We start from the raw sequence: 22,228 nt of genomic DNA on the forward strand, positions 1-22,228 counted from the left end.
TTCCAAAAAGTTTCTTTAATGATCCCCAAAATTTCAGAATTGATAAAGACAGCCAGTTTTTAATGAAAATAAGTGATCTCTGCATTATTTTTTTGAGTTAAAGCTAAAAGAAAACATGAAGATGAAACCGCAAAAGTTACAGTTTTTATCAGTTTTTAAGGGGTTGTCTCATCAGGTGTAGTAACCTGCTCTGAGAGTCTAAAGAAAAACAGTGTCTTTTCTTCCTTCACCGGGGCAAGAGAGGCTCCTTGCCTTTTGCCGCGAGGTTTGCGAAGGGCAGTCCAGCTTGCCGCGGGCCCCGCCACGAGCGCAGCGCCCGAGCCGCCCTGCGAGTACACGAGATCGGCCACGAAGAGACTCCCGGCGGCCGCAGCCCCGGCGAGCCCGCAGCAGAGCCCGAGCGCGGAGCTGCGCCGGGGGCCCGGAGGAGCGGGTCCCACGGCCTGCGTGGGCCGCTGACCCTCCGCGGCGCCTTCTCGCCCCTCGCATCCACCCGCAGCGGGGCACCTTGGTCCCGCAGCGCAGCCTCCCGCCGGGCGGCTCCCCGCCTCCCGCGGCGCCCGCCTGCCCCCGCTGCCTCGCCTGCCCCCGCTGCCTCGCCTGCCCCCGCTGCCTCGCCTGCCCCCGCTGCCTCGCCTGCCCCCGCTGCCTCGCCTGCCCCCGCCTCCCCGGCCTCCGGCCCGGCTCCGCACCGGCCCTGCCCCGGCCGCCTCACCGAGCATGTCCGGGCGGGCGCGCCCTCCCCGCCGGGAGCCGCCCGCCGCCGGCGCCGCGCTGCGCTGCGCGGAGGCACCGCGCCCGGGCTGGCAGCAGCGGCGCGGCTCGGATCAGCTCGGCACGGCACGGCACGGCTCGGATCAGCTCGGCACGGCACGGCTCGACACGGCACGACACGGCACGGCACGGCTCGGATCAGCTCGGCACGGCTCGACACGACACGGCACGGCTCGGCACGGAGCGGGTAGCGGCACCTCGCGGAGGTAACCCAGCGCGGAGGCTGCTGGCCGCGGCCTCTGCTCCGCTCCGCGCCTGCGGCTTCCCCGCCCGCGGAGCTGGGGCCGGGCGCTGCCCGCCCGTCCCGTCCCGTCCCGTCCCGTCCCGTCCCGTCCCGCTGGCGATGCCCCGGCCCCGGGGGGAGGCGAGGCCGGCAGCGGGCAGCCCCCGAAGGCACCTCTGCGGCTCGTCGGGGGTGCTAAGAGGCAAGTGTCAAATCTTCTCTGCCCTGCTCGCCTGAGACGGAAGATGTACTGCACGGGAGAGACACCTGCGAGAGTCTTTGGGGAGAAGAATGGGAGAGCTGCGGGTGCCAGTTCTGCTCTTTGCTGTCCTGTCCTGCCCTGATCTGTTCAGTTAACACCAGTTTAGTTGTCCCCGTGGATTTTGACTACAGTTCTTTACATACATTGTGTTTTGCTGATACTCTCTCTGTGCATCATGACTTCCCTTTCTCCAACTCCTTCCCATCAAACTTGGAAAGAAAAACACAGAGGAAGGTGATACTTCATCTTGCCAGTGCCATCTCTTGCAGCCTGAAAGTTCAGTGGAGGTCTTTTTACGTTTTGTTTTCACTTTTTGCCTAAAAGTGCCCAAAGATTTGAAGAGATAATATTAATCAAGTAGAAATCCTTAATTACATTTGGATGGTTTTGCGAAGTCTCCAAACTCCACAAGCTCCACAATGGAGACTGGCATTGATATGAGTTCTACTGTACAGTGCAAATGAGAACAGGCTGGGAGGGAAAAGGGGAGGAGGAAGCTTCATTTCTTCATTCAGAAGAATGTCCTGCCCAGAAACTAGATGAAACCCTGAGAAAGGAGGAACTGCTGCACTCTTTCTGTGACATTCAGGAGAAGGTCATGTTCCATTTCAGTCTGAGGCAGAGGAATGACTCATTGTCCTTGTGTTTCCAAAAAAAAAAAAAAAAAAAAAATTACTAATCCAGGGGTTTCATTCTAACTTTTTCTGTTCTTAGGGGAAAAAAACTCATTTTACGCAGTACTCTTTTAGCCTCTTGCTTGCTTTGTGTTTCTACAGTGACCAGGAGCAAAGGGAAGAGATTAGATCATGTCGGAGTTCTGGCTAATTTCTGCTCCAGGAGACAAAACAAATCTGCAGGCCTGGGAGAGAATGAACACAGTAACATCTAAATCCAACCTGTCCAGCAACAGCAAATTCCATATTCCAGACTTAAAGGTAAAAGAGGAAAGGGTTTGGGTATGGGTAATACAGCAACCCCAGCCAGGGGTAAAGATTTTTCAGTTTAACATAAGATTTCTCTTTTGGGATAATATGCATAGAGTGGGAGAGGATTGCAATTACAGAATGAATTATAGTCAGCTGATAATTGATCAGAGAGAAGAAGTCAGTCTGCCTGAGGCTCTCATTCATGTTGGGAGGATATAGGTATAAGGAGTGAAGATGACCAATTAAGTAACTGATCTGTTGCATTCAGTGTACTATTTACTCCCAGTCATGAAAGCCATACAGCATTGTACATCTTGGATCACTAATACAAAGGGAGTAGTTAAGTATCTGGAACTATGCCAGTAAGAGTGCTGATAAGAGAAGACAGTCCCTTGTAATTCATATTATTCTGTAGGAAGTGAAGGTGTGTGTATATTCAGCTACATGACCGGTCGTTATATAAATAGGAATATTATTAATCCATGATTTTCATATGTCTTTGCATTATTTAATCTTTATTTTAAAATATATGCAACTTATTATTTCAGTTATGGGTATGAAAAATCCAAATATGTTGCGTTAAAGTCAATAGATGTACAGCTTGGTTCCATGGGGAGCTGCCATCACCCATCACTTACAAGGCTACACTTAGTGCATCCAGGATCTGGCCTTAATCCAAAAAAAATGTTGAAAATTATAATTTAAGTTATTCCTGTTACATAAGGATGTAAGTGAAATAGGAGCGTGGCCTGTTCTCAAATAACAATTTTCACATGAACATTGCAGACTGGAAATGTTGTATTTTACATGTACATCTGAGATAGCTATGATTTTACCATCTATGGGCCTTATCCAGCTGGTGTTGGTGTCAATTCATAAATGCCAAAGGAAGTAAAGCATTTGCAACATCTGACGATGCAGTCCTCCTTATTTTGCTAATTGTTCTCTCTAAAATTTGTTTCCTCTGCTGTTCTCCTTCAGCTTGACCCTTCATATAGTCTGCCACACTGAGTTGGCAACACAGTGAGAAAAGATTCAGTAATATATTGTGATACCATAAATGCAGGACAGAGAATCATACAAAAGCAGATATTGGACTTGGAGAAAATGGTTTTTATGAGAGACTTATGAGAGAATAAATATTGCTTCCCTTGGTTCTCTCTGTATGTAAGATTTGTTTTTATATATACATATATATATATAGTGTGCATTTCTATTCAATACTTTATGATGTAAAAGACCAGTCTATGCTACTTGATGAGTCAGGAATGAAAAATAGGAAGGAAGACACTGATGCATGATCTTGAGACTATATATACAGTTTTTCCTTTATTGGAAAAAGGCTTTTTATGCCCTAAGTCTTGGGAAAAGGAATTGCTACTATTTTCCATTAAATGAATAAAGTTCTACTAAACCTGTGAATTCATAAATGCTAAATAAAAGTCAGTGTACCTAAGACTCTGCCAACAGAGAGTTTTCACTGCCTTGTGCATTTTTTAACCTGTTTCTCATCTTTTGCACAGGTTGGGACACTGGATGCTCTTGTTGGACTCTCAGATGAGTTGGGAAAACTTGATAGCTTTGCTGAAAGGTAAAATAGATCTTATTTACTACATACAGATGAGAAACAGTCTTTTGTTTTTATGGGATGGTATGTCCTTGTGTTCACCTCAGTCTGACTCAGTTTAACCCAGACTGCAACTCAAGTGGATAGGCTTTGTTTAACCCTTGTGTTGATTATCATAGAGTCATCACAAATAAAGGACCATTCCTTAAAATCTGGCTGAATGAAGTCAGTGATAGTTTTATCTACACAGTGATCTGTTTGAGCGGCAATTCTAGGGAAGCTGTTTCTCAGAGGGAAACTGCTACAAGATTTTTTTTTAAAGAACAACATCCTCCCACCCCCAATAATCCAGGAACTCTAATAAAGCAGCATTTAGAGAATGTGCTTTATTTTCTTTATCCCTTTGTCCCTTATTTTCTTTTTCCAGAAAATTCCTCTTGAGATTTGTGCCCTTTCTCAAACAGATGCAGGAGTTCTAAGGAAGAAGTCCTTCTGAGAGAGATCTGGAGCTCTCTCATTCATATTTTTAAACTCCCTGAAAGCCAGAATATTGACTCACATTGTGTCAAACTAACTCATGCACTGACTCACATGATTTCCTTGCTGATCATGGCCCACTTTGCCTTTTGGACCAATCTGATCTGGGGGTACGAAGGACAATATAGTGCAGGAAGCTGAGAAAATGCCTGGTTATAAGATTTTATGGCACAAAGTAGGCTTCACTTGTTGAGGAAATAAAAGTACAAGTTGCTTTTTTCTTTTTTTGTTTCGTTTTGGAAGCACACCTTATGTGGAGTTATGGTCTTGGTCGCAGAGGCCAAGACTCTTTTTGACTTTTTCCCCTAGCCAGGAATGTTTAAAGATTTACTTGCCTAAATATGCTTGATACTTGCATGGATTTTGTCTGTCAGTTGCAAATGGATGCAGAACTACTGATATGAGCTGGTTACATCTATGCTAGCCACTTTGGGCAGAAGTTAAGTTTGGTAGGATACATTTCTCTCTAGGATATTTTTTTGACCTTACTGGCACAACAGCAGGGCCAGGGTTGAATTTGGATGATTGCATTGATCACTTTGGGCTGGACACGATATTGACCTTTATAGAGTTGCTTTTTCAGACTTCTTAGCAGGATTCATCAATAAAACTCCCCTTGCTGTGACCTTCTCCATCTGGTGGGGGAAACCGTGCCCCAAATTCTTTTTAAAGGTGTTCAGGCCTCTGGTTATTACTGCAGAGATTGTTCCTGCTGGAATGAAGTGGGAATGTGGGTAAGAATAGGGAGAAACAGTACCAATATGAGTTAGCTATCCTAACAGAAGGATCTACCAACATTAACAAATACCCAAGGAACTATGTGATCTGGGCTTGAGGGTTGCGAAAACCATGCAGAACTGATTTTCAGAAGTGCATAACTAATTCCCAACTTTGTGAGGAATTAGGATATCTGAAAAGTCTGCTGTAGGTTACGCACTTACGTTACTGAAGGTAAATTTAAGTTAAATGTCAGTAGTACCTCCCTAGGCTCACTATCTCCTTCTGTTACCTTTGTCGTAACTTAACAACATGGTACAGTTCCTTGTTCAAGCTTAATGCCGCTTTACTCCACTAATTGTCCCTTTAATACAAGTAATGCCACTCATCATATGACATGCAATGGGCACTGAGCAGAGTTCAGTCAGGCCCTGACAGAGTAAGTTACTGAAAAAAGCACTCTTCCTATTTGTCTTGTTTATCTAATCAAGAGAGATCAAAGAGTTTTAAAAACAGGGAAAATGTGTTTGAGAAAAATGCATCAGAGTAGAGTAAGAGCAGAGAATAATCAACACAAATGTATCAGTAGGTAAAGTCCAGCAAAGTACAAAACCATTTTATGCATAAAATAAATGTCCCGGGTTTTGATTATAAATTGTTATTCAAGGGTTAAAGTGCCAAGCACTTACACTTAGTTGAAGTAAATGACATACAGAGGGTTACAAGCCTGTTTAAATGACCTGAGCATTTACATTCCTGCTCCTCTGAAATAGCTACCTGCTGAACTGTTGCTAGATAAACAAAACTGCCAGTAAGGCCAGGCAGCACAAACCTGTCAGCACTGCCTCCTGCCAGGACAGCAGAGAAGGGGCAAGAGTTTGCAGGGTCTATTGTTTCCACATACTTTTATTATTTATTTACACAGGGAGACAGAGTGTTTTTCCATGTCACCATATGGTAGCATGGTGCTCTCTGAAGCTCACAAGCCCCTGAGTGACTCTTGCCCGGGGATTCTCCCAGTTCCTAGGTCTGCAGAGCATTCTGTGGTGTCCTGAGATTGCAGGGTGACTGCCCCCAGCAGTATTATGGGGGCCTAGCTGGTAGTGCTGCTTAATACACAGTATCATTTAAAGAATTTTAGACTTTTTTTTTTTTTTTTTTTAGTAATAACACTGTGGTACTTTGACAAGCAAAATGTGTGATTCTTCCAAGACACTATAATAGGCTACATGGATTTATTTTTACACATTTTCTGTTCATAGGTTTTTATTTCTATTACTCAGCTGCAGTTTAGTTGAAACCCTCTCATTTTACATCACAGCATTTGAGCATAATATTTGCTCAGGGTGGGATTCATCTCATCTAAATTTAGAGGTTTAAGAGTTAGTTGCTGCTTCTCCGGGGAACTCCTCTGAAGGGTGATCCTCTCACCTGCCTCAGACATCAGTGGTATTCAGGGTGGGTGTTTTGCCTCTCCCCATATAGGTGGCAGACTATAGTCTAGCTAGTCAGACTTAGATGAGTGAATCCCACTTGCATTTCACAGGAGGGAAGATGAGGCACAGAGACTAAACTGGGACTGGAGAGCACTTCTCTGGCATCATGTGAAGCTACATGCTGGCCATATCCTGTCTGCAGGGATGCTGGGGTGTGTGGGCTGGAAAGGAGCCAAATCTTGCCTGGGCAACCAGAACTGTAGGGTGTACCGGAGCCTATATCTGTCCTGCAGTCTACACCTAGGCAGAGGGACAAGAGCCAGCTGTCTCCCAACTATCACGTTAGCACCTGACTGCATTGAACAGGAATGAAAGCAGGTCAGATCCATTGGAAAAAGTGCAGGTTTATACGCTTTCCTGTTGGCTGCTTTGTCCATTACATCTTTAGCCTTCTGCTGTTGTTCTTACCCCTGGGCTGGAGTCTTGTTTTGTTCCAGTTTCCATTGGGCTCTCTAGACATCATGAAGGAGCTGAAAACCAGCCAGGTCTGCAAGCTGAAAATTGCACAAGTGTTTGGCAAGGTCTCAGCTGACACAGAGCTGCTGTGGTTGACCCCTGCATTGTCTCCTCAGCCTGAGTGTAGGCAAAATGCAAAGTTCTCCAGCAAAACTCAGCTGGTGCAGGGTCCCTAAGTGGCTGCAGCTAGTCAGTGAAAAACTAGAGCAGCCCTTAGATGGCAGTGAACAAGAGTGAAATGGTGCAGATTCCTCCCAGGGAATGAGGGAGTTTTATCTGGTACACCAGTCACTTGCCTAGATTCTGAACTGCCTCTGTCTGGTGTCATGAGAATAGCAGCAATTCTAACTATTACATTTGTGGCAGCATCAGCAATCACTGGTCTTTCTCCCCTATCACAAGACTGGAAAACTTTTCCGAAAACTTTTCCAAAAACTTTGAATTTCTTCACAGGAATTGAGATGGAGAGAAATCTTTACCCCTATGAATTATTGCTTATAAATGGCCTATAAATCTGCTTTGAAGCAGATCAGTGAAACTCATTTTCTCTGATGCTTTCATGGCATCTGAACCTGGCCTGAAATCTCTTTCCTGTTTCCATGATTGTGATATCCTGAAAGCCACAGGCTGTCACAAGACACACTGCAGATGCCCTTTCATTCTCTAGCACGTCTTCAGCCACAGTAGTCTCCTTTCTCTAAGCAAAGAAAAGAGAAAGAAACTTGCCATTATGCTCCACTTCATGTCGCCACCTGGAGGATTATGTCCATTTCATGTCTTTGCAAATTTTATGCTCAGGCAGTTTATTTTCAGCTGTTGCTTTATTTACCTGGAACTGTTAGGGGATTGAAGCCAAATTCTGCAAATTTTTTTGAGTACAGAAAGATACTGGAACAATGAGAAAGGTTCTTCAGCCTTTATGAAATAGGTACTTTGACTAGGGTCAGAGGAATGTACTCCTGGAGGAGCTTATCAATTCCTTTTTTAAAACAAGCAAAGAATAGGTAACCCAGTAGAGAGAAGGTTCTCCAGGAGGAGCTCTGTTCAAATCCCTGCTCTGAATTGGGCAAAAGGAGAATTTGAATCTAGTTCTCCCACATCTTAAAGAAGTGTTCTGTCCGACAAAATAAAAAGCATAATGAAAGGCACAACCACCTCTTCCTACTTGTAAAGAGATCTCCGTTGCTTTTAGTAAAAAAGAAAAAGAAGAATGGTACTAAACATTCCCATGGAAATCTTGGGAAGTCTCTCTGACAAAAATGGTAAATGATGTATAGGACTGGTTTTGTTCTTGCTTAGATTGCTTCGTTTAGCCACTGAACTGGAGGATCAAGTATTCTCCTATCCTTAGAAGGAGGGTAAGACCTATTGCTCTGAGAGAGAGGCTGGGAAAACCCTGGAAAGAAGCCTGTGGGTACAGCCTCTCTGTAATGCTGGGCTGGGAGTGACTGGAGCCGTGCCGTGAGGGAGCCAGGCAGCCCGCGAATGTTGGGCCTTTGGGGCACTAGCACAGGCTCCCAGTGCAGGTGGCCCTTGTGGCCACCTTGTGCTCAGATCCACTGAACACCCTGTGGAATCCAAGCTTGCTGCCCTTCTGAAAAGGGAGAGGGATGAATGAGAAGAGAGAAAGCAAATTCCCTAAAGAAGTGGAATAAGAAGGAGATTCTCACTGTCAAACAAGAGAACGTCGTTGTGTTCCACTAAGTACTTTGTAAGAGCCTTATCTTAGTAAGCCATAAAAATTTATTTAGTATCCCATGGAAGAGATCTATTTCAGCCACTGTTAGTCTGGAGTATTCTGTGTAGCCTCTAAACCCTTCATCACCACTAGAGTTTTAAATGTGTGTTTCCTTTCCTCTGGTTTCTTCTATGAGTATCATGAAATATAGTGTGCAGAAGGCTGAATCTTAATCTTGTGAAAGTCTAGAGCACTATTTTCCTTGGGAAATAATATTGCCTAGAATATGTTTACAGAGATAGGTGTATTTAGAAATAAGGCATCTAGTTCTGCAATATGCCAGCGGTCGTTTATCATCATTTGAATTACAAATTAAATTGTCTTGCTTCAGAAGTATTTTGTTTGGATATTTCCATGTTAATCAGATAATTGTGGCAACTGTTTTATATTCATTTACTTTCTTCACTAACAAAGCTACTCTTGTTACACCTAAGCGTAATAAAGAAAATAGCCCAGTACATAGGAGAAGTTATGGAGGACTCAAAAGATAAAGTCCAAGAAAATCTTCTGGCCAATGGAGGTAGGTGCTGTGTATGTGAATACCTTGATGCTTGGTTACTGCCTGTGTTTGCTTCAGAATATGAACATGTAGAATCAAAACGCATAAACGTTAGGAAGGACAAACATCAGCAAGACTTTTTATAAACACATCTAAAGACTCATCCCCTTTTTCTCAAAGTTATTAGTAGTTTTGTCCAGTTCCAGTTTTGCTTCCAAGATGATGTTCAGTGTCCAGTACTCCTTTATGGAAGGAATTCTTCCAGCACCAGACCTGAGGAGTGAAGAAGAAGGCAGGAGATATTGTCCTTCATTCCTAAAATAATTTAACACTTTTTATGGCCTCTATGGGCTTAGTCACTTACAGGCAGCTAAAGTTTATTCTGTATGGTTGCATGACATCCGTCAGCGATATATTAGCGATTTTCTTTCCCTCCTGCAGTGATGGGGTAGAACATGTGCTCAGATAGCTGCGGGTCTGTCTGACATCACAGGTGGATGTGTGAGGTGACAGTTCTGAAACATGAAAAACTTCATCTAATGGAGAGTTATGAGTTGGCTGTGAGCAGCAAGATCAAAAATACTGTGTTAACAGTCAGCGTTGCAATAACAAGTGAGGCCTGAGCAGTTTTCTACACTAATAACTCAGCATATGTTTCCTCTGTTAGTAGAACTACCCTGCTGTTCTACAGCAGGCAGGTAGATGACGTGCTCTTTGCAGGCCTGTACAAGCAGCAGGACGTAATTTCTCTGTGCTCCTTGCAATAAGAGTAGGGCTCTGTCAGTGCCCTGTCTGTATACCATTTCCTCAGGGGAGCCTGGGCTGCACTCACAAGGTTGTGCCAGAAGCTGACAGGACATGCACATGCTACATGCTACTCCTGTCGCGAGTGAATTCACTTTGGTTTCCCTTGTGACGTCCTGCCCTGGCCGGCAGCAGTTGCATAGCAGAGGACAAGAGCACGCACTGACAGCAGAGGCACTTCTGACATGACAAAGGGCCATGGGAGCAGAACTACTCTACTGTATGCACTCTTGCATTATCACTAAGTAGTCAACATGGTGTTTTTGTAACTTCCATGAACTTGTTTCCTCCCTTCATCATTTAGTATGATCCTCGAGGCCCTAGAGGGAGTCTATGTCAAGGACAAAACTAATATATAAGAACTGACGGCTCCCTGTGTGTGATCTCTACACATCTCTTTAGATCCTGAGTGTGTCTCAGAGCTGCTGAAAACTGTGGTTTTCCCCAGCTATCCTGGAAAAGTAGAGTGAAGCTGGGTGCCTTACACATGCTACTACAGGCTTGTAAAGTGATACCTTTAACTGGCAGAAAAAGAAGCTAAAAGTGCATACTCCATCAGACCCTTTAACTGCCTGTAATGTTGTACTTCGCATCTGTGTGAATATCTGATGGGGAGGAAGTTCTTTTAGAATGTCCTTCTTGCATGAAATAAGACTGGCATTTGATGAATGCAACTGCTTGACAAGTACAATAATCCCACTTATTATGTTTCAGGGCTAAAGGACAAAATGAAATGTCTAAAAAGTATGTTGAGAATTGGTGATTGCAGTGTTGTTACAAGCATGCATTTGTGTTTATTAGTGATAGAGATAAGTCTTGGTCTGGTTGTAGAGATACAGTGATCAGGTTACGATGGATTTCTCAAGTAACAACCTCGTAGCTTGATCACGATATCCCTATGACTTGAGAAACAACAGGTTTAACTTATTTCTTTTATTTCCTCTTTTTACATCGTTTTGCTTGCCTGTCAACTCTGCATGTGTTGTAATAGAAGGATGTGGAAATTACTTGACTGTACATGTTACTAATTTCTGTCCTCTGATCATCTGAATGATTCATAAGACTTCAACCTTTCAAATATTTTTGATTGCATGTTAAAAAAATTGAGTCAGTTTTAGTACAGAAGGATTCTCCTAATACATTTCAATGTCATTCTTCATAGACAGCAACAACATTGTTGTAGGGATTCTTCCTCTTCCCTCTTTCTAGTTAGGAAAGGAAGGATCCTAAAATTGAAGACTTCTTCAAGGTCATAAAGTCAGAAATGAGATTATAGCATTTGACCTCTTGCTGCATGGTCCCATTTCAGACTATTAAACCATCCCAACTCAAATCTAAGTTACACTATGCAAGTTGTCCCATTTTAGCTCATTTTGTATATATTCTCAACAACAGTTTAGCCCACATACTGACTAAATGGTGCCTGGGTGTCTAACAATTGTTTCATTAGCTTTGTGAAAGGAACATGTAAAGTAGCAGAAAATACAGCCCTTTTAGTTAAGTGAACACATGTACTACACCTCAGTGGGCAAGAGCTGGAAGCGATCATATGGAGATGTCTCTCTTATAGAATGTGTATTTGTGTATTACTGGAATTTCAGAATATCGCAGCAGCAGGAAATGCTTTCTTGCTCATGACGGAATCAAAAACATGAAATGTAAGTAAAGCTTTTCTTCAAGCATTCAGACCAAATTCTGTTCCACTTACAACGTTAGCCCAAAATGATTTAAAAATTTGATAATCAGTGGAATAACTCCATTCTTTACAATGAGCTCAAAACTGGAATGAACAACAAATCAAAATGAGAAGCATGAACATTTTGAAGAATAAAGGGTTTTGTAGGGAAAACATTTAAAATAGCCTCTTACAGTAAGGTAAGTAGATCAGAGTTAAGGTTTCAGCCTGTGGGCACAGGGCACAGGGCACAGTGGGGTAGGAAGTATCTCTTTTGGATGGGCAGCTATGAAATGTATTTTAGAAGTGACTTGACAGGCTCCATGAATGAAGGGATACCATTCCAGGAGTGTCAGGGCTCTTTAATACCAATACTGATTGATATTTTAAGCTCCGTTCTGTTAATGTTTTCACACAAGGGAAGTTTGTGCCATCCCCAAGATCAGGCTGTTTAACTCCCTGCACCACTGCCAGTGCACTGCTGAGGGGAAAACTTGTAAAATGGGCTGAAGTGTCATGCAGTACACAAGTGCCTGACATTTGTATTCTTCTGAGATTAAAGATATGCAAGGGTGGAAAGGGCATGTGTATGTCTTGAGGGAACTTTCACATCTCCTCAGCTATAAATAGGTTGGTGCCTGTCTTTAAAGAGTCAGTGTATGAATGCACTGTTACTCTGCACAGCCATGTAATACCATGCTCTTTGCAGGTTTCATTCCTGATGAATTTAGCAAAGGCTGAGCAAGAAAGCTTAGAAGAGAGGCAGCAGGGGGAAATCCCTTAGTCATATCCACATCATGTCCCTCACTCCCTGAAACAGGGCACCAGCAGAACTGTTGCATGAAGACTGCTGAAAACATAATGCTGAAATTGCTCCCATGATCTTTGTCCTTCAGGTTTTTCTGATCCCCCCACCTTCTCTCCAGAGACTGTGAGCAAAGGTTGCCACAAAACTGTGCATGCAGTGGCTGTGGGAGAGCTCTGAAATTTTGTCCCTGTCCCTCACATTCCCTGTGCAGGAGAATCTGCTGTTCCCTCATCAGACCTTAGGAGGAAGGGCTGCATCTTTGCCCTGTGACTTCTGTGCATTGGATTGGTTTCGAAAAAAGAGGGGGAGAAGTCAGTCACACCAGTGCTCTCTGCCTCCTGGACAGTGGTATCCTTTGATAAGGAGCCTGTGTCCTTCTAACATAAGACTTTCCATGCTTTGGAAATCTAATAAGGTAAACTGACTCTGTTGTAGGGTGAGAGAAGCCCATGGAAAGGATAGCGCTCTCCTGCCAAGGGTGTTCGGTATCACACCACACAGTGTAGTACCCTCAGCCTGGTAGTGTGGCAATTAAACAACTTATCACATTCCTTTTCATGTAACTCACTTCATAAAATTTTTCCCATGCCCTGGAAAACCATCCACAAGAAATCATCCTCAGTTATTGCTGCATGTATGAGCCAACTCTTTGGACAAGGTAGCAAAGAGCTCTGGGTAGCCCCAGCATGCCCCTCCTTTTACTTAGCACCTTGAGCTTGATTTGCTCCCTGTTTCCCCAGAGCAATTTCCCCAATACTCTCCATGTGCACTCTCTTGGTCTGGAAACAAGTCCACCCTGCTGGTGTGAGTTGGTGCCTCCAGCTTATTGGTCCAGACATTAAGACAGCATCTGCTGCCTTTCCCCAGCCTTCCTAACCTGCAGGGTGACAGTCCCAGCCCCTCTGCTTGTTGTGTCAGGATGTATGAGTTTACCCCATTCCATAAAGTTGCCCAAGAACACTGTAGGGGTGTGTTTGTTATCCTAAGGGTCTCTGGGCTCAGCTAAGACAAAGAGCTGTCTGTTTGATTGCATGAGCTGTTAGGGGAGAATTTTTATTTAGTACCATAACATTCCCAAGCCTTAATGTTTTCTGATGCTAAGCAGCCTTGGTCTTCAAATGAAATATAACAGCCAGAGCCTGTTCTAGGAGCTGGATGTCCTGTGCATCATTTCTCCTTGATTCTGGGAAGAAGCCAGGCCTCTTAGCGGTCCAAGACCGACTTGTTTTGGGGGACCATGCTCTTAATATCTTGGATCAAGCTCTCAACAACCCTGACTATTACTGCAGGAGCTGGGCTCAAAGTATTTTTCTAATAGCTCTTGCTGGGATTAAATTCAGGCATACTGAATCCTGCATCAAGACTGAGGTGTGTTACATGACCCTATTTCTACAGTGGAGATTAGATGCACATTGCTTTGTCCTGCTGGTACAGCCAATTTTGCAGTATCAGTGTTAACAGTGTTTGTTAGGTGTAGTGCAAAAAAGTTAGTTTCTGGTTCAGCTTTTTCCAGGTTTGGAATATGATTCGTGCATATTTGATCAGGATCAAATTTCTGTGAGGATTCAGAGATAGATTTCTGGTTCAAATACACCACTAATGTTAATGAAAGTTATATCTAGGCTATAGCTGGGACTTCTACCCCAAAGTAACTTGCTTGCTTTAATACATTTCTTTGTATTTTCAGTTGACCTAATTAGCTATTTGACCCGATTTGAGTGGGACATGGCCAAATATCCCATAAAGCAGCCACTGAAGAATATATCAGAAGCATTAGCAAAGGTAAATTTTACTCTAAATTTTAAAAAGGCACCAGAATGGGGAATCATGTCTTTTTGAAGTTTTTTGTTTCCTCTCATGAGAGTCAATGAGTTTTGCCTTTGGTTTGGGCAGGAGCAGACTCAGAAGCACACATTCTGTACCTAAGCAGTTGGTATTATTTTAATTTCTACTGTAATAATACTGATATATTGAAACCTATCCATTCCATAAATATATGACACTTTATCAGATTTTGACATGCTTTCTCCACTTTAATCCCCTTTATTGTAATATTTTATTGTTTTTAGATACTGCAGTATTATTTTCCATGTTGGACTTCTCTTGCAAAATTATTGGCCTTATGTTAAATCAAACACATTGCAGGTTGGATGAGTTATTTACACTCTCAATTCATTGGGGAAGGAATGATCTGTTGTTCGATATTGGTAGTATATGAAACAATGAACTTGCTCCTTTAGGTACAACTGTAATACACGTAGTTACAGCTAACTGAATCCTACTTTGCCACAGGGGAACTCGGTGGTGTCTAGATCTGATATGGGCTCCCTTTTGGCCATAACCAGGTTGTTCTTCAAGGGGCTGCTAACAGCTGTCAGGTCCTTTCTTTACAGTGCAGGGGTAGAGGGAGGAGGGTGAGAACAATGCACCCCAAGCACCTAGATGAATGGCTTTTTTTACTTTGTTTCTAGCAAATCACTCAGATAGAAACAGACCTGAAGACCCGAGCAGCTGCATACAACAACATTAAAGGAAATTTGCAAAGCCTGGAAAAAAAAACTGTGTATGTAGAGCATGTGCCTGTCCCCATCTCTGCTGGCTGAACTGAGTACAATGCATGCTCACATTCATTTCTTTTCAGTGGACCATGTGTGTACTGATGGGAACAAATTTAGTGTCTGGCTTTAGGGCATGCTAACCCCTCCCAGACCCAGTGGAAGTTAGGGGAAGTGTGATCAGCATGTCTTAAAATATGCTTGAAGGAGGCTGCAGTTCCTTATACAATTTTAGTGGCAGTGTGAACAGACGGTCTTGGGAAAGAGTCATAACCAAATGCTCCTGCATTGTTCTGACCAGATTTCAGGGAGTCAGAAATTAGATCAACTGAGTCAACTGGTGAATTCCTTTGCAACTCAGAGCTGTTCCCTACAGGAGCTCTGTAAATGCTGTTCAGACAGGTCAGCTTCACAGTATTTCAGGCAAAGGCCTTTATTTTCCTTCCCTGCTGTGCCTACCTCAGCAGCAACCCACTTAGTTTTTCTTTTCTTTGTTTCATTCTGTTAGTGGGAACAATGCTCACTCAGGCCTTCCCAAAGGTTTTCTCTCCTCCTTCAGTTGCTGATGCTCTTTACCTGTGTCAGTGCTGTTACCTGGATTTTCTCCAGGGTATCAGTGGGGATAATAGTAAGTTCTTGTACTGTTCCTGTAAGTAGTAAATGCAGGGCAGCTTAGAAGATGCTGTGCAAGCCCTCATGCAATGCACGCTCATGTGTGCCACTCTTTCCTACACAGGCCCATGCTCTAGTCAGAGTGTGTTGGTCCCTGCCTCCCTGGCACTGCAGGCAGCACAGCTGGCAGCCTGCCTAGAAACCAGCCCTTATATTCCCAGCCCACTCCTGCAGCTTCTCTCCAGCTCCACAACTCCCATGTCAGCTTTAGGCACCTGGAGAGAGGCGAAAGGTCTGTGTAGGAATGCAAGCAGTGCCGGGGCTCTGGGAGGGTGGCAAAGGAAAAAAGCTGAGACCCTGTGGTCCAGGCCTATCTCCCTCTCACAATACTGTCTGCCTTTAAATGCTGGCCTCTCTGGTGTGAACTTGTGCCAGCTGGCTTAGGTTTAACAAACAGCTAATGAGATATTACTGGCCAGTTAATTATTGTTCAGACTGGCACAGCTAACCAAAAACTGGTCCTTCCTCACTCCTGCCCCACTGGACAGTGACAGGGAGGGCAGCTGCTCTCTTATATCCCCCAGTCCCTGCTGGGCATGCCCAGCCAGCCCCATTCATCTGCACTTACTAGGTGTGCAGCTCTAGTGGGACTTAATATGATTAAATGGGCTTAGGCTGCAGACACCCTCCCCAGGTCACACAGTACCCGCACGTGAGGCTGCTGCTCCCACTGTCCTGAACTGGAGGTAATCTCTGCATGCTCATGTGAGTGACAGCTCATCCACTGCAGTCTAGATATGCCAGCTTTGCTAGGGTGGCTAACATTGCTTACTGTGACTGAAATGTGGTTACACAGGCAGCTCAACAGGCAGCCTTGAAAAAGCAGGTACCTCCAGCAAGATGTGGCAATGACTAAGAGACGAGTGGTAACTTCAGATGTGCACTTTTCCAGCATCTATACCCTTACTATAAAAGCAATAGCAGCAGAATAGTATAATTTCACACAGAGGAAGGGCATAAACTAGCCTAGTGCTAGTCACCAATATTCTTGCATTAGAGTTAGTTGTTTTTTTTTTCTTTTTAATCACAGTAAAAATAAATAAATTACCATTCTAGATGTGTAGACATGTCCTTTAGCTACCTCCTTCCTCATGTTCTCCTTCCCCAGTATATACTGCCACATAGCAACTGTACCTCCAGTGCAGTACCTCCAGTGTGCTGCTGTTGGGTTCCTGCTAATATTATTTTTTGTCTTGTTCACTGTAGGGGAAATCTGCTGACCCGGACCCTAGCAGACATTGTGCACAAAGAAGACTTTGTTCTGAATTCTGAGTATCTTATCACACTCCTAGTCGTAGTGCCAAAGTAAGGCTATAGTGTGTGCACATGTGTTCAAGTGTGGTATTGAGTTTCAGGCCTAAACACTAGATCCAAGCAATATTAACTGTTTACAGAGTGGCTTCTCAAACAGCCTCCTGGTAGGAATAGTAGGGGTTAAAAAAAAAAAAGAAAAAAAGGCAGATCTTTACTGAAACTTAGCCAGTATATAAAAAGGATTAGACTTGCCATGCTGACAGAGCCTCTGCCAGTCCTGTATTCCTAATGGAATGGGAAGTGGGATGACTGCCTTCACTGTCAGTGGCAAAGTTACAGGGTGTCCTTTCTTAGAAGCCTCCACAAAACTTTATCCTCTCAGTAGGGCTTTCACAGCACACACACATACAGTACCATAACTCTTCTGTCTGTGAAAAATTTTCAAAAAGCTGAGGTAAGTTTTTGAGTTTTTTGTCTACGCGTGTTCATGTTCTCTCAGATTTTCCCCATAAACAGACTCCTCACTTTGCAAACCCTTACCCTTCTCTCGACCCTCTTTCTACCAGTGCCAGCACTCTCCATGTTTTCAGTAGAGCAGGAGATCAGCCCTGAGACTGCACATACAGAGGTAGCACACCCACCTGCAGACTAGCTGCATCTTGTGCAGGGGGCCTGGAGCATGTGACACTGTGTAGCAGCCTGGAAGTGTGTGCCAAAAGCCACATACTTCCCATCTTCAGATTCCTGCTTTAGACCCTTCCTTGTGCCAAGACTGAAGCTGAGGGGGGTAAGGGTGCGACACTAAGGAAAACATCTCTGTCTTCAGACCAGCCGGTGGCTAGGACAGGAGAGGGTAGGAGAGGCAATGCCTTTATCACGTAACCCAACCTGAAGAGCTCCAACCTCCTACCCCAAGCCATTAGCTTAATTAACTACATTTATCAATATGTTGCTTCCTAGTATACTGTATTTATTGACTGTGCTTTGCTCTGTGTTGCCCAAAGGTCAAGCTATGTGCAGTGGCAGAAGACCTATGAGTCCCTCTCTGATATGGTAGTGCCTCGCTCCACAAAGTAAGTTAAATTCCAAATTAAGCTCCCAGTTTGCTCCAGAGATCCCTGCTGTATTTCAGTTCCTCAAATTACTGGATCCTGGAGGGAATCTTTTGTCTAACACATGGGTTCCATGTTAACATATAGATTTGCCCAGTTTCATTTCTGTTGCAACATTGACTGAAATGAGAAATTGCTCAGCTGAAGGAAAGTATAGATGAATGAAAAAAAAAAAAAGATTGTTAGACATGTTTTCCAATTAGTTTGCTGTTCCTTTTTCCAGTAATCTAGTTCTGTCTGCTTTCAATTTTCACCCCCAAAATGAACCAGGTCCTTTGGCTTTTGCGAAAAGCAGACAAACAACATGTTACAGTAATCCAGGCAGAATTCAGACTTACGTAAACACATACAACTTGATGGAAACCACTTTGACAAAGACCAAACACTATTCTTGCATCTTTAATTGCTTTCTGCTGTAGAAAGGTTAATTCAATTTCCAAACTGTTATTTGTATCAGCAAATGCTACATTAACACTTATCCTTTCACCTGGACTAAAAACTCCTTACTAGAAATTAAATATTCTACTGCTCAGGTCGAAGCACATAATGAGGTCAAATCCAGGGCACAAGAGTTGTCAGTGATATTATCTGAAATGGAAGAAGCAGAAAATATAGAGGGAGAACAGGAGGAATACAGCTGTGTGCCACTGCCTGTCTCAAAGACACGAGTACACAGGAAGTGCAGGAAGATTATCAGGAGACACAGAAAAAGCAGACAAGCAGAGCATATGTGTACACTACAATGGGTTCAAGAACTTAGTCATTGACATCTAGATTTGAAATACTGTAGCTGATGCTAGTAAAGTCTTTGTTCCCTATTTCAGTCACAGCAGGTCTTGAAAAGCAGGGTATCGTTCACTATCATAAATGAAAAAAAGAACTGCAAAAGGGGAATGTGAACAAGACATGAGGGATTTGTCATGCCAAATCACAGCAGTGAATTTCCCTCCTGCAGAATGATTGCTGAAGATGCAGAGGGAGGACTCTTCACAGTGACCCTATTTAGAAAAGTGATGGATGACTTCAAGGCTAAAGCCAGAGAGAACAGGTAACAATCACTGATTGCTCAGCAGGCCAGGCTAGCAAACAGATGATGAGGATAAGCCGAGGCCTGTTCTTTGTGCAGCACAGTCAAATGCATCATTGTTTTTAAAGTTGCTTTGCTGTTGGGGCTGCTACTGGCCCTAAAGCCACTGAGAAAGCAGGGTGGGAAGGAGCTGTGACAGTGGATACAATGAATTCATTCTTTAAGCCCCAAACTACGGATCCTGGCATTGTTCTTCCTGCTCTCATGCTGCAGAGCAGCCAGAAGATTCATTCTTGCTTTCTAAGGGTAACTTCAACTGCCACCTTCCACATACTTTAAATGATTAAATGGCCAGCAACTTCAAAATATCCCATGCACGCTTCTCCAGAGGCAAAAGAAATGGGTGTGCCTATCACATAGAATATAGATTGTGAGAACAAATGTCCTTCAATTATAGGTTCATGGTTCGAGAATTTTATTTTGATGAGAAAGAACTGAAATGTGAAAAAGAAGAGCTGATGAAATTAGCTTCCGATAAGAAGCAACAGTATGTAAGTAGCACATGAAGTTGATGGCCCATCTATAGACAGCCTTTGTTACCAGTGTGCCTAAGCAGCCCTCACTCCCAACAGATTCCCGTGAGCTCCATTTAGCACAGAAAGCTGAGGCACTGGGTAGATAACACAACCTGCCCAAGGTCACTCAAGTTTGCAATAAGCTGGGAGCCAAAGCCAGGCTGCCTGAGAATTAATGCAGCAGCTCATCATAGTTTTAATGGTGGGAGCTGTGGAGCCACTTCACACAGCAAAGGGATCACAGCATTGTTATGTCTGCTTTCATAGGGCCCATTACTGCGCTGGCTGAAAGTGAACTTCAGTGAAGCATTTGTGGCTTGGATTCATGTGAAAGCCTTGAGAGTTTTTGTTGAATCTGTCCTGAGGTAAGTGGGTAAACATGCAAGGCTGGCAGAGATTCCTATGGAAGTCAAAATGCACAGAGCACTTTCTGGGGCTGTTCATCCATGGGTGAGGACATCCCTTTTACGCACTTGGTTGCAGGAGCTCACAGGAGACAATACAGGTGGCCGCCAAGAAAGAAAGTGACATATGAAGTTGACAAGAAATACAGTTCTTTAGGAGCACTTTCAGTGAAGGTGGAAACTGAAAGATACTGTTTAGCTCCCTTATGGCTTCAAAAAGAAAATGCGATTAGGTAAGGAGGCATCACAACACAACTGAGATTCCGTGATGCAGAAACAATCAGCTAGAGTGCCAGGAGACTGGAGAGAGAGGGCAGGAGTGGAAAGGTGTGCCTCCTCCCAGGAAATGATCTTGTACATTGATGTTTCAAGGTATGGCCTCCCAGTAAATTTCCAGGCAATGCTGCTGCAGCCAAACAGGAAGTCTGTAAAACGCCTGAGAGATGTCCTAAACGTGGTCTTCAAACACCTGGATGAAGTCGCAGCAGCAAGTATCATGGATGTACGTATTTGGACTACAACTGCACTTGCTATAGCTTGTCACAGTTTAATCAAATGAACACGTTCATAATTCAGGGGCTAGAGCAAGCAACTCCTCTTACCTTGCAGTGCTAGCATCCCTGGATGCAGCTCCAGTAATCACTGGTGGTTATAGATTGGATTAGGAGGACAAGTAGAGTTAGATTATCACACAGATACACAGATTGTTTACACTTTCCTTTGAAGTATCTGATGGTTACAGCTAGGTCAGTTCCATTATGGCAGCTTGTCTAGGTAAAAAGCTTTCTAAGTTGTCTATAAACTTTCAGACAAATGCAAGCAACAAAAATGAACCCAGACCAAATGCTGGGACTATGACACCTCCCTCCTCTGTAGAGAGCTGCCATTGACTAGACATCTCAACTAGGACTTCAGCAGGCAGTGTTACTTGCTTTCTCCCTCCCCACATCTCAAGCGCACAAAAGATTACGCCCACTAGGATAAACCATCACAGTTAAAACAGCTTAAGAACAGGCAAGCATGAGACTGACAGTGCATGAAGGGAGGACAGTGCAACCAAAGGTGAATTCTCAGTGCTAACTGCATTAGAATAAAGCATTAGGCAGCCTAAAAACACCAAGCAAACACCAGATTCACAGGGTGAACTCCAAGTGCTAAGCAAATACAAAGCACAAATTCAAGAATCCATTCCACCTACCAAAGGGGTGTGCAAAAGCAACTGATTAGCTTGGAAGTTTGTTTTCTGGTACTAAAGTAATGTTGTCTCCTTTTACAGCCTGGCATGGACATCCCTGGTTTACAACTGAGTAACCAAGAATACTATCCTTATGTCTATTTCAAGATTGACCTTAGTCTTCTTGATTGCAGCTAAAAAGAGAGAGAATTGCTCAAGCTTAATCTATTCATTTTCAAGACCCTAATGTTACAGTAAAATGAAACTTCTGCTACTGAAAAATCAAATTAAAATGCAGGTATCTTGGTAACAGGATAATTGTGTAAAGATTTTCCTAACACTTCCAGTAATTTAAAATGACTTCAATACAAGTCTCTCTGGTTCATGGTTTTCAGAAAACATATTTCAGAGGCAAGAGGTATTATGGTAGTATTTATTTTTTGGGGGGGGGGGGGAGAGTTACAAAGACGGAATCTTTAGTGGACTTGAAATAAAATGAATTTTAAAAAGAGTGTGGTAGCTAATGGATCTACTAGGTGTGTACAGTCATGGTTTTATAAACAAAGCAGACTTAAACAGGAGAGCATCAGAACAAAACCCCAAGCTTTAATCTTAAAAAGGTTAAGAAGTCAGATCTTCAAAGACTGCTGTGTAACTTATTGTAATGCTACCTATAATCCCAAATACTCACAAGTTTAGTTTTTGCCAAGACGCTTCAGTTAAAACATGTTCATTAGAGTTTGCCTTCTGGGAGAGCTTAGAGTCAGAGCATGTATTTCCTGCCCCAAATCAGTGCTCAAATTATAATTTGCTATCAGCAGTTACTACATTGCCCTTAGCTCATCCCTATAAAAGGCGCTCTCTTATAGAGAACACTGGGTTATGAATATCCACATTAAATTATTTCCTTGAAAGTATGTGAACTTCCAGTTCTTTCATTCCTTATCTTATAAATTAAGCTGATCATATGAGG

The 22,228-nt window shown here is 43.5% G+C and overlaps 1 protein-coding gene across 2 annotated transcripts; it reads left to right on the top strand.

Annotated features, from left to right (window-relative positions):
• Positions 1-798: 798 nt before the first annotated feature.
• On the top strand, positions 799-21,694 carry ATP6V1C2 (ATPase H+ transporting V1 subunit C2). 2 transcript variants are annotated; one of them, XM_067294291.1, is made up of 13 exons: positions 799-980; positions 2,036-2,194; positions 3,709-3,776; positions 9,131-9,216; positions 14,170-14,264; positions 14,954-15,045; positions 16,916-17,014; positions 17,968-18,036; positions 19,031-19,123; positions 19,560-19,653; positions 19,945-20,042; positions 20,454-20,583; positions 21,358-21,694. In XM_067294291.1, the coding sequence occupies exons 2-13, from the start codon at positions 2,066-2,068 to the stop codon at positions 21,451-21,453; spliced, it is 1,149 nt and encodes a 382-aa protein (XP_067150392.1). In that variant the 5' UTR covers positions 799-980; positions 2,036-2,065; the 3' UTR covers positions 21,454-21,694. The 2 variants fall into 2 exon arrangements, with proteins under 2 accessions (XP_067150392.1, XP_067150393.1); XM_067294292.1 differs by lacking the exon at positions 21,358-21,694 and having other exon boundaries at positions 20,161-20,524.
• The last annotated feature ends 534 nt before the right edge of the window (positions 21,695-22,228 follow it).

The sequence above is a fragment of the Apteryx mantelli genome, chromosome 3 (assembly GCF_036417845.1).
Source record: "Apteryx mantelli isolate bAptMan1 chromosome 3, bAptMan1.hap1, whole genome shotgun sequence".
Lineage (NCBI taxonomy): Eukaryota > Metazoa > Chordata > Aves > Apterygiformes > Apterygidae > Apteryx > Apteryx mantelli.